The 12,584-nt window shown below is 36.5% G+C and overlaps 1 protein-coding gene across 1 annotated transcript in view; it reads left to right on the top strand.

The window, feature by feature from the left end:
• VWC2L (von Willebrand factor C domain containing 2 like) overlaps positions 1 to 12,584 on the top strand; it is a 148,154-nt gene that overhangs the window by 8,970 nt on the left and 126,600 nt on the right. The window contains exon 2 of the mRNA XM_035007219.1: positions 10,011 to 10,140. Within this exon, the coding sequence (XP_034863110.1) occupies positions 10,011 to 10,140 (130 nt within the window). The remainder of the gene's footprint in view (positions 1 to 10,010; positions 10,141 to 12,584) is intronic.

The raw sequence follows: 12,584 nt of genomic DNA, 5'->3' as shown, positions 1-12,584 counted from the left end.
TAGCTGTTCTTGCCATATATTTGGTGATTTTAGGAACTGAGGATTCATGTTCTTGATGTCACTCTGCAAGCACCTGCCTCCCATGATAGGGCAGGAATGAAATGTGAAAAATGGATGAGGTATAAAAAATCTCTAGTTCCATGGCATTAGAACAAAGGAATATCCCCAAATTGGCATATGATCAGTATTATCTCAGGAAAGAATGTTTCAGAAATTCAGATTCCTTGATCTCCCTAATTCTGATTGAAATTATTTAAATTTATGTGTTTCTAAAGTTTCCCAGATTATTCTAATGATCAGCTAGATCTGGGAATCACTGTCATGATGAATGTAGCATTTTCCAGACTCTTTTCTAGGGAACACCAGCACTCTGTAATATTCTTAGGAAGGATTTCTGATTTCTTTTCATGGTCAAGTAAATCTGAGAAATGATGTATCCTTTAATGGCTCTTAGAAATGTGGAGTGTACATTAGTATATTGACACTCCTTGAGCATTTTTAAAAGGCTTGTTTGAGAGTCAGTATGTATTATTCAACAGCTATGAACTTGACAGGGAGGTGAAAACTGGATTTTAGAGTAGGCTCTACCACTTACCAGCCAAGTGACCTAGGTGTGCATTAGTTTACCTCTGTAGGTTTTAGTGTACACACCTCTCGAAGAGAGATAATAGTAGAAACTACTTGGCATACAATAAGGGATTCATAAAAGCTACCTGACATTTTTACTACTATTACCACTAAGCTGTATACAGGATTTCACAAATTTATGTGACAGAAGAAAACTTTTTTTCCTCAGAACATCTACTAACATCTTAAAGTTCATAAGAGTTCAATGAAACACAGTTTAAGAAATACTTTACTAATGATTCAACATACCCTAATTTCTTTAACTCTTATGGGCAGTTAATAATAAAATTCTGTATGTCTCAGCTTAGGTTTATTTTATGGTTCTTTTTAAAGTTCCCAACATTGAAATTAATGTGACTGTTCATGGTAATTAATTTGTGTTGCATAAAACAATTTAATTTAAAAATTAGTTCTTCATCATCATCATGCCAGTTACATATAACCAAAACTCTAAGAGACTGACAAACTATCATCCATGAGCCAAGTCCAGCTATCTGCTTTTGTAAGTAGAGTCTTATTGAAAAACAGCTATGCTTATTCATCTCTGTATTGTCTATGGTGGATTTTAGGCTGCAGTGAAGAGCTGAGTAGTTTCCCCAGAGACCATAGGATTCACATGGGTCAAAAGTATTTACTATCTGGTCTACAGAAAAAGTTTGCCAACCCCTGATCTATGATAAAGTTATTCTTCCCTTATTATTCTTTCAAACTGTGTTGTCAACATATCTTTCTAATCTGCATTCTTGAAGGTTAAACATTCTTTGGATACTGATAGATATATAGGTCCAACTTCACTTGAAGGTGGTCTCAAGTATTTCTTTTCACATATGTAACTTTTAAAAAGCATTAGATTTGCCTATTTTAATTGTTGTTATACATACCTAACAACAATATTAAGCCATATATCTCTTTGCACACTTGCCTTCAATCAGTACAGCTTTGTTCTTTGCATTGATGAATAATAACTTAATAACTTCCCCCTAAGAATTCTCAGATGAGACAGATAAGCAAAGATGATAAAAATTTCCATTAGGTTTGCTCTACCTTGTGCTCTCTTTTAATAGTGTGACAAGTCAAGTAGGTATTTTTAATTTGATGTAATATAATAAATATCTTTCATGTTATAATAATAAATGAAAATATGTATACTGTCTGCTCACTTAGGTATTCAGTTCATTCTTATAACTTTTCAAGTCAACTCACACAATCCATAGTTTGATTGATTAAATATTTGAAATATCACTGACATGTGGAAAAGTGGTAGGTTTCGTGGGGTTGTACCAAAATATGTCATACATAAATCTGACCCTCAAAATGCTCCTAGTCTACCAAAAGGAATAATACAGGTACCACTAATAGCAGGGGACCTGTGATGACTGAACTAGGAACTCATATGAAGAAAAGGGGAATTCAGTCTGGAGGACTTAAGATATCTTAAGAGTGGGGATTTCAGCACACCGAAAATATTTCAGACAAAACTGGAACATTGGCAAAAGTAAGTACAAAGCACAGGCAGAGAAAAATTAGTTAACCCCATGAATTAAGCCAGGGCATAAGGTATAGAGGAAACAAAACATGAGAGATCAGATTGAGAAGGGGACATGGGTCCAGCTCACAATGTGAATGCCATGCCAGGTCAAGGAGTTTGGTCAAAGCCCGGGCTGAGCGGGGAGCCACTAAGGGGCTCAGATCTGGAAGTGACACAACCAGATCTGTGCCTGAGGCAAACATCAAATAATAGCTGACAATTTTACAAAATATTTTGCATCTGTGTTCCCTCAAGAATTATTTAGTTCCAAGATATTTTTATTCTCATTTTCTAAATGAGAAGGAAGGGCTTCGGACTAACTCTGGTGTTCTTCTCATTATACCTGACCAGCTTCCACAAGTTCACTAAGGACGTTTGCAAGATATGGTTGAGATGGCTTCATTTTCATGAGTCTACATGCCCTATATTCTTCTATAGGTGTTCAATTATAACTCTGAAATATTTCATATTAAATCCTGTATCCTCCTGGTGGAAATGTATACATGCTAAGATGAGGAAAATTCTTTCCCTGCATCATGTTTTACAGGGCTCAATTTCTTTCATTTTAAAAACTCCCATTGCCATGAAGAGGTATGAATCTAAGAAAGAAAAAAAAAAGTATGAATCTAAGGCACTGTCCTATCCATTAAAAATTAATAACAGCTGCATTCTGAATGCAGTGAGAATTGCCCAGGAATATTTTTTGCAAATTGAGAGTTTTTTTCTAAATCTTTACATCAGTGAAATACAAATTTAAAAACAACAACAAAAACAAACCATGGATTTTGTTAATGAGTTTTGTAGTCTTAGAAATACCACAGTCATCACAAAAACTTCCAGTGGTTACCAAATTAAGTCATTTTTCTTTATTATGAGAGAACAGCCCCAGGTCTCTGGAACTCCATTTATTTTCACTGCATATTTGTTTTATTTCCCATTCCTAAATATGACAGGGGAAAAATATTAAAAGTATTCAGCCTAACTTTAATTTTCCCCCAACGTTAAAAATAAAATCCTACTAAAATAGCAAACCTTTGACTGCTGAGATTTAGAAAGCTTCATTAGGGAGAAAAAGGACAATCACAGAGAATCTTCCTTTTGTTAATGAGACTCTAGGACATTCACATCAAAGCTAGAACATACCTATATCAAGATTCAAAAAAAAAAAAATGTGAGCTAAAGTTGCCCTGTAAAATATCTGTTTAGGCCAAGAATTTGATTAAAGATTGAAGTTTCATCTCTGTAAAAAAGAATCTAATTAGCTATCTAAAAATGTTGCCCAATGTCATCCTCATCTAACCATAATATGAGTGCGTACATTGCTACATTTTAGAGATGCAGCCCAAATTGCTTTTAAAACTCTAAAAGATATATTCTTTACAAATTCAATATTTCATATAATTCATAATGGAAATGATCATTTCATAATTTCATAAAAATAATTTAAATCAATATATACCATTGAGAAATACTTGGCCATTGAAAATGGATGAAGAGAAATAAAAAAAATAAGTAAATAAACACTGGTCAAGTTCAAACCTAGGATGACAATGAGGATCTTTTAACCAATGCTACATAGTTTATATATTACATAATTTCCTTTTAGTCTCCTAAGAATCCAGTGGCAAAATTAGAGTCCTATTAATATTATCTTGTCATTACCTCCACCTTACAAATGAGAAAACCCAGGTTCAAGCGATTTAAGATAAAACAACAGTCTTTGATGGCAGGATTTGAGCTCCAAATGTGCTCATTCTACATTGTCATATGGCCAAATTGCATTGAGCAATAGCACTAGCCATCTATTTTTTTATTTTTTGAGAGAAAGAGTGAGCAGGGGAGGGGCAGAGGAAGAGAGAGAATCAGGGTGTGGAGCCTGACTCAGGGCACAATCCCACCACCCTGAGATCATGACCTGAGCCAAAATCAATAGACATTCAACTGACTGAGCTACCCAAGAGCCCCAGCACTAGCCATTTTTACACACAGTTTCAAAATTGTGACTGCTTCTGCTGAGCTTTACATCCAAAAAATACATACCAAAGTCAAAAGGCTTATCAAGACATTACTCAGTCAAGATTTTTTTAATTAAAATATACTTTCATTTTATTGCCCATAAGCCATCTCAACATATTTTTGTGGAATGAGGTAAGCTATGAATTAAGCATCAAATAATGAAATATAAAATTCAAAAGGAAATTGCTGTTTGGACTTAAAATTGGAAATTAACATATTTTAATATTAGCACTTATAAAATACTTCACTACATTAATTTTTAATTACTACCTCTTCATATAAAAGTACAATGTTGCCAGCAAATGGAAAAGGAAGAAAAGACTTCAACTTTTAGTAAATTTTTGCCCAGAGAAATCCTGAGACGATGGCAGAGAGAGACTTCTGAAGTAACAATCTGATTGGCACTCCCAATACAAATGGATTTGGTGGTTGCAGGCCTAGAACTTTCACCTCCTACACCCTGAAGAGCCATGAGTCCAGTGACATCCATGCAAGGCACCTCCTTTCAGTGTTTCTCATAGAATAGAACTGAGTCTTTCAGGTTGTAGAATTCTAACAGTGATGTATTCTCCCCCACGCACACATGGCCCTGTTTTAATGCTACTGTAGATGACTGGCTTTTAACTGATATCAACAATCTGTTCTTTTTGGTGTCGACAGGAAAGTTTTGAAGCTATACAGTTGCTCATTTTTTTCTTATTGCATAAATAGGTGATAAGTAGAGCATCCTTAGCATGGAGATATAGAGGCTCTAGACAAAATATTCTGTTCACCGTCAAGGGCCTTTTTTTTTGGTACCAAAGCCCAAAGTCAATCCAGCTTATCAGTGAAGGGCTAAAGGCTGCTGCTTTCCTAAGCTATTCATGCAACAATAGGTGTGACACTTTATCAAAATCTTTACTTCATTGTGAATCCTCTAGCCTTCATCTATACCTTTGGGTTCTCCTTTGAAGACTGTAGAGACCACTAAAGCATCCTTTCTTTTTTTCTTAAATCCATGCTGGTATTTCCTTAATAAGTATGTTTTGCCTATTTAAAAAAAAAAATACATCTGTGACTGCAACTAAAGAAAGATATTTTTGCTTACATTCTCCTTATCTATAGTTTATTTTTCCATATGCTATTCTTCATATTTCAGAAAAAGCTGCATTTTATTGTCATGAAATTCCTTGAAAATATTCAGGAAAAAATTGGTTCTATATAACATCACTTTATTAGAATAGACAGCATATAATTGTAGAGGTGCCTGCTCTTGAAAAATATTTTTAAACAGTTTTTTTAGGAAAAAATATTTTTTAAAGATTTATTTGAGGAGGGGGAAGGGCAGAGGGAGAGAGAAACTTAAGCAGACTCCGTGCTGAGCATGGAGCCTGAAGCAGAGCTTAATCCTACAACCCTGAGATCACAACCTGAGCCAAAACCAAGAGTGGGATGCTTAACTAACTGCCACCCAGGCACCCCTAGGAAAAAATATTTTTAAAGAAAAAAAATCAATATGATCTCACTGTTGTGTTGCAATTATAATGGTAAATTTCAAGACTGAGTGAACTTTTTTTGTACTTGATAATTAATAATTTTAGATTGGGTATTTCAACTGCTTTGCAATATCCTTGTGTTATACATTAGGCTTAGAATAAATACAAATAAAAATAGATTAACTCCAATAATTCTGTCCTCCATTATAATAATACCATCAGTTATTTTTATAAAAAATCATTTGTTTTACAAAATCAAAATTTATTTCTATAGATATCTTAGCTCCTCTTCTAGATTGGCATTTGTTAAGGGCAGGCTAGATATATAGTTCATCTTGGTATACTTTATATACCTTATCTTATATATAATACAAATTTAATAGAGTCAATAAATAATTTTTAAATTCACATATCTTATTTCTGAATCTGAGTTTATTATATTTACATGAGCAAAGCTATGTGGACTCTTTACAATCACCTGGATAAAAATGTTTATTTTCAAGAAACATAAAGTGGTTAACACCCAAGAAATAATATTCCAGAATGTATTATCAAAATACCAACTTCTCAGACAAAGCCAGAACACCTATTATTTAACTTATTACTCAAATGATAACATCATACACATTTGCTGACAAACTGAGGTTGTTACTTAAAAAAAAATCTACACATCCGGGGTTTTTTTTAAGATTTTATGTACTTATGTGAGAGAGAGAGCCTGAAAGAGAGAGGGATCATGAGCAGGGTGGAGGGACGGAGGGAGAAGCAAACTCCCCGCTGAGCAGGGAGCCCAATGTGGGGCTCTATCCCAGGACTCTGGGATCATGACCTGAGCCAAAGGCAGACACTTAATCGACTGAGCCACCCAGGTGCCTTATGCATCCGGTTTTCTATTTGCTTCAGTAGTATTAAAATTCTTAAAGAAATTCCAACTCTGTTCATAGTTTTTGTTTTTTTTTTTTAATTTATTTATTTGAGAGAGAGAGAATGAGAGACAGAGAGCATGAGAGGGAGGAGGGTCAGAGGGAGAAGCAGACTCCCTGCCAAGCAGGGAGCCCGATGCGGGACTCGATCCAGGGACTCCAGGATCATGACCTGAGCCGAAGGCAGTCGCTTAACCAACTGAGCCACCCAGGCGCCCCTCGGTGGGAAGGATTTTTAAACTGAACTTAATGTCAAGGGAGCATACTGCTCACTCCCAGGGACTTCTTGCTGCTTAGGCAATGTCTTTTCAGAAGTGTAGGAGATTTTGTTTACTTATTGGACAGAGACACAGAGAGAGAGGGAACACAGCAGGGGGAGTGGGAGAGGGAGAAGCAGAAGAGTAGGAGAAAGCAGGGACAGTAGAGGAAGTCAAGGTGGGCAAAAAAATCACTGGCGTCTGAACTGATGAACTCGTGAAGGCAAAGTCCTGATAAGGTTGGAGAGGAAAGAAGGGCCTTTGGAATGAGGTCAATGGGTTAAATCTGATTGAGTGTTCAGAATGGGGGTGGAGCACACATGGAGATTGAGAATAAGAAGAAACGGACTGAAACAGGTTTGAAAACAAAACAAAACAACTTAAGGAAAACAAAAGAGGAAATGACACGTTTCTGACAAGAGATTCTGGGCCAGGAAGGGTGTGGCATATGAATAAAGTCATGGTCAGAGGAGGACTCAAAGACAATGTCACTCAGCGGCTAGGGTGACATTCTTACTTCCCGAGTTTATGTTTCTCATTATGCAAGATCCCTTCAAAGATCAGGTGTACTTTTATCACCAAGGCTTGTAGTCCTAGCTCTTCCTCAGAACACTTCTCAGAATTCCAGTGCACACACATCCAGTCTCCACTGGCTTCCCACAGATGCCCCTGGGTCCTTACTGGACCATTATCTGTTTGTGCTTCTCCCAGATACCCATGAGTATAGTTACCAGGCTAAAGATGCCAACGCTCCCAAGAACGTGAGCCTCGTGGCGACGTAACTTCAACCTACTATACTTTTCTTACTAATTTACATTTGCAGAAGGTTAAAAAGCTCTATGGTTCCATGATAATCTCTTTATGCACTAAATACCCTAGTGAAATTCTCTTTCTTAGCAGAGGTACATATCTTCCATAAATCAATTATTCAGTTCCTAATGGCTATTCCTCTGGATCTGGTGTGCATGGAGAAGGGTAGAAAGCACTGGAAAATTAACTATTCCAATGGGAGTACCCAGAATAGTGATTCTTGCTCTCACTGGCAGTATGGTATAGGAGGTCTGCTGCCTGGGTTCAAATCCTGCCTCTATCTTAACCTGCAGGAGTGGGGAAGTTATTGACCCTCTCTCAGCCTATGTCCTCATCTGTGGGATGGAGATAATAACAAATCTTCCTTCATAGCATTATTATGAGAAATAAGTTGATATAGGTAAATTGTTTGACATGATATCCAGTAGTTAATCATGTCAAAAAATATTGTTTGAATCAGAATGGTGTCTTTATCAGTTGGGACTCTAATAGTCCAATAAATCTTTCTCAAAGGCCACAGTTACTTTGAGGTAAACATTTTGCATTGGAAAATTTAGGGGCTCTTGGGGATTTTTAATGCCAGAATCAGTCCACTAGAGTTGTACAGATCAGCCCCTCCTTCAGCAAGAAAGGAACCAGCAAGAACAAAGAGTCACAGCTGTGGGAGGGCAGGGTGTGGAAGTGAGATTAGTGGTTCCTACTTTCTCTCATATTAGCGATAAATGCAGGCCAAGTCCTTGCTGTACTTCAGAAGGCCATGCAAAAATACTTCTTTGCAATTAATCAAGGAAAGGGGGACATCTTCGGATCATTTTGCTTGGAGATTTAATAACACAATGGGGTTTGAAAAATAAGGAACAGGAGAGCAGCAAGAATTTTCCTTTCTCACAGTATTTCTCACATTTTCTCCAACAAATAATGAGCTGTAGTATCAAATCTTTTCCTTAGTTTACTGAGATTATTCAGTAGAGTAGGTCCAGGAAAATCCCAGCCCTTAAGATGATCCAACAGATTCCATTGAGACACTTAACCCATTTTACCACACAGTAAAGAGCTTAACTGTACCCTTCAATAAATTTATTGACCATGTTAAGAAATAGCAATACTTTCTGACAGATTCTATGTCTAATTCTCTTATTCTCACTAAATTTGAAAGTAAAATAATTGAAAGCCAGACTATCATTCTTTAAGCAGAAGGCAAAGGTAAAATTAATTTGAAAATAATTTGTTGAAAGATGTTCACCCCCACGGACTACCTGAGTCAAGAAGCATTGATATTATCCAAATAGTCAGGTTCAAGAAGAAATAAGAGCTGACATGGACATTAGCCACTGAGACAAAAGCAGAGAGCTTTAATTAACACAGTTTGCAAGAGAGGAAATATAGTCCCGTGGCACAGGACAAGAGGCAGAATTTTCTCAGAACAAATGGCATGATTTGAGAAATATAGACCTGTATAACTTCCAAGACCTCCAACTTTTTATTCCAGAATTCCAAGCCTCTGTTTCATGAGAAAGGAGAGCTAGAACTTGAGAACTTGAGAAAGTCACAGAGTGGTCACTGCTTGAAATGATTTGTGGTATTAGGCAGTTTCTAGAAAAGAAACAGAAAATCTCAAACTCACTCATGGCTGGTAAGTACTGTTGAGTCAAAAATTGTTTTCTGCCCTTTTTCCCCCCTCTAAATTAATCACTTTTCAATTCCATTTTTAGAGTCTTTGACTCTTAAGTAGTGGCTTTTTAAGTCAATCATTTCAGTTCATTCATAACAGCAAGCAGGCAAGATGAAAGTTATTCACTAAATCTTTCAAGAGGCAGTACCTGGGTGTTTGGATCCCAAATGCAATCTCTTCTAAAATTCATACTGGAAAAAAAGCCATTTAGAGTCTAGGTTAGCTTGGAAAAGAGTTCCTACAAAGGGTAAGGATGTCCATTTACCATTTTCTTTTTTCTCAGTAATCTTTGTCTTTCTTGGGGGAAAAAAAAGTGACAAATGGCAAAAACTTATTTCACATGGTCCAGTATCATTCCTGTTTACCAGAGGAAGGCAGAGCAATCAGTACCTCTGGAAACCAAACCAGGAGGTGACATACTAGTTGTCCAAACATTTCTTCGGAAAGTAGGAATATAAGTCATAGGAAGAGTCATCCAATGTGCTCCAATTGCTCACGGCAACCTGAGTGGCACACGGCGACCCACTGTGGCTTGGATTTCCAGGTTGCTTTCCATTGGGGAAGAATGAATCATACACGTGGTAAATGGAGTTAATACAGTAAAGCCAATATAAACACTGATGTTTTATCTTCTGACAGCATATGAATGTGCAAAGCATTAAGTTATAGGAGAAAAGGGGCTAATTTTAGATTTGTTCCTAGCCCTCTCCATGTGAATGGTGTCGCTGTGAGCCCAGCAATGAAGTTCACTGTGTTGTAGCAGACTGCGCAGTTCCTGAGTGTGTCAACCCAGTCTATGAACCAGAACAATGTTGTCCTGTCTGCAAAAATGGTAAGACCATACTGCATTAGCTTTCCAAGAGGGGTTAGTGCGAACTGCAAATATTTCACCACTGCCCACCATTCGATGCAAGAGCCCTCTAAGATCTGCCTGGGGTTCTTCAATATGGGCATGGCAAATTTATATTTTTATCCCACCTTAACATGAAAATAAACCAGCAATGGGTGCATCATGAAGCTTTCCATCTGGGGAATTAAATCTCTTATAAGCTGACTTTGTTGTGATCCCTATTATTTACTGTTGATTTATAGGGAGGATATTGGAAAGAACACAGAACCACCTTTTTGTAATGACTTAATTTCTCTCTTGGGGAGGCTATGAAGCAGTTCACCCCATTTCATGGTGCATAACCCAGGAGAGAGAGTAGGGTAAGTGCCAGGTATTTTGCTTTGGGCTGAGAGAAAACTTTAGATTTAAAGTTAAATTATTAAAGAAATACAGAATTCAATCATTAATGCACTTAAGTTGAAGTAAGAAAGACTAGAAGATTTAGGGCTTTTATTCTAGGTTTTTATTACACTGGAATCTTACTTTCATAGTAATTAGACAGCTGAGAGCTTAGTTTATAAGATTATGGGTTCTTTTTTGGCCCTAAGGAATAGAGAGGTTGAAATGCCTACAGTACGCTGATCATGCTGGTCACTCAAAATCAAGGTGATGCCACAGAGAAGACAATCCAATGCCACAGACCCAGGACAGCATATCAGCAAAGCTAGTATCATGTTCTTTCTACTAGTCATGTACTACCAAAAAAATAATGCTATGCTAGCTAACAATCCACAAATGCCCCCTCCTGTCATTAATACCTGCTTGAAAAAGTGGTTGTAGCTCTTAATTAAGCTGAGGTCAGTCTAATGCTGAATACCTGTGCCCCTCCTTGAGTTAGCAAGTGCTCATCTTCCTCTATCACCCACCTCTTTTTTTTGTCCTGAACTTGCCATTACGTTAATTCACCTGCTAATCTTTTTCTTTATAGAATTATAAATAGGAAAAAGAGGTATCTGTTTAAAGAAAAAACAAAAGCAGTTCTGGTTGTTTTTATAATAATTTTTGTGTTTTAGTGTCTTCCAAAGGACTTAGGAAGAACACATGACATTTTTGCAGACACAGTTTTACTATTTCTGATCATATGAATCCAGTGAGTTGAATATTCAACTGCTCACTTGCCTTCTCTCTTTATTCTTATTCCTCTCATCCAACTGACCTGTGTCATAGTGACCATCTTTTCTGACTTAGAAGGTGGAAATAAATATCATCCTGAAGTCCTAACCTATCTAATATATGTAAAGATATATAATTTAAGACTTTATACTTTTTAGAGGATTTTGAAGAAACTGGAAAAGATCCAGGGAAGAACAATAAGATGATTTAATGGTTGAAAAATAGGACCTATGAGGACAGATTCAAGGAGCATAATTTGTCCTGAAGAAGAGAAAGCTCAAGGGAGACCTAACTGTCATAAAGTATATGAATGTTTAGTCTAAAGTGGTAGAGGACCTGTTATTTTTCATTTTCTCCAAGGACAGAAGGAGGAAAAAATCAGCTACCTAATCAATCTTTAAAAATAGGATTGACAAGTCTTTGACTGAAGACTGTTTTTTTTCTAGAAGCAACTGTCTAAACAGGTCCTTGAGGATCCTCTCTTCCCTAGGTGTCCCTGGTTGGCTTTGTTTCACATTTATGGTAAACAAAATTATGCTTATAGTTAAGAACTCTCATCTGGGCATACTTAGAAAACCCACAGATTGAAAGCATACTAGACCCTATATTTAAAACGCAGGGTTTACACATACACTACCACATCCTCCTAGTGACCCCACACCAAAACCTATAATATATCCAGAATTAATGTCTACATCAAAGGTCACATCATCCACTACAACTAATCACCTTTAATTTGATGTCACCCAAGATTATTCAACTTCTCTCCATGTGCCAGAGTAGAAATTTATCTTCAAATGAAACCCTCTTTGTATAAAAACATCATATAATAAATGGACTTTAATTGTTCAATTATTTGATTAGTCACTCATTATATTCCTGAAAAACATGTTAAGAGAACAAGATTAGTTAAGTTTTCCAGAATTTTGTTCATGACACACTATAGTTTCTGTTCCTTTTTGCCATTTCCAAGCAAACTTTTTTCTTTTTTTAATAAGGGAAATGAACCTGAATTGGACTTACTAGAAAGACAAACTCTGATTGTAGCATAATGACATATTATCTTTTTTTATATGACACTAATTAGTCACTTGTCCCCAAAAATTGAAGTATAATCATTGTCAAAGAAAAGCATATTAAGGATCACTGAAGAATCCTTATGACCACCAATGATACTGGTACTTTTACTGAGAGAACAGACGGAGCCCCATCTTGCTTGCTCTCATTGTAAGCTTAGCCCAGAAAACAGAAACAGATGACCCATGTGTGGAAAA

This window comes from Mirounga leonina, unplaced genomic scaffold (genome assembly GCF_011800145.1).
Source record: "Mirounga leonina isolate KUSES-001 unplaced genomic scaffold, KU_Mleo_1.0 Mir_151, whole genome shotgun sequence".
NCBI classification, from domain to species: Eukaryota; Metazoa; Chordata; class Mammalia; order Carnivora; family Phocidae; genus Mirounga; species Mirounga leonina.
This window is presented reverse-complemented; position numbering and strand designations above follow the sequence as displayed.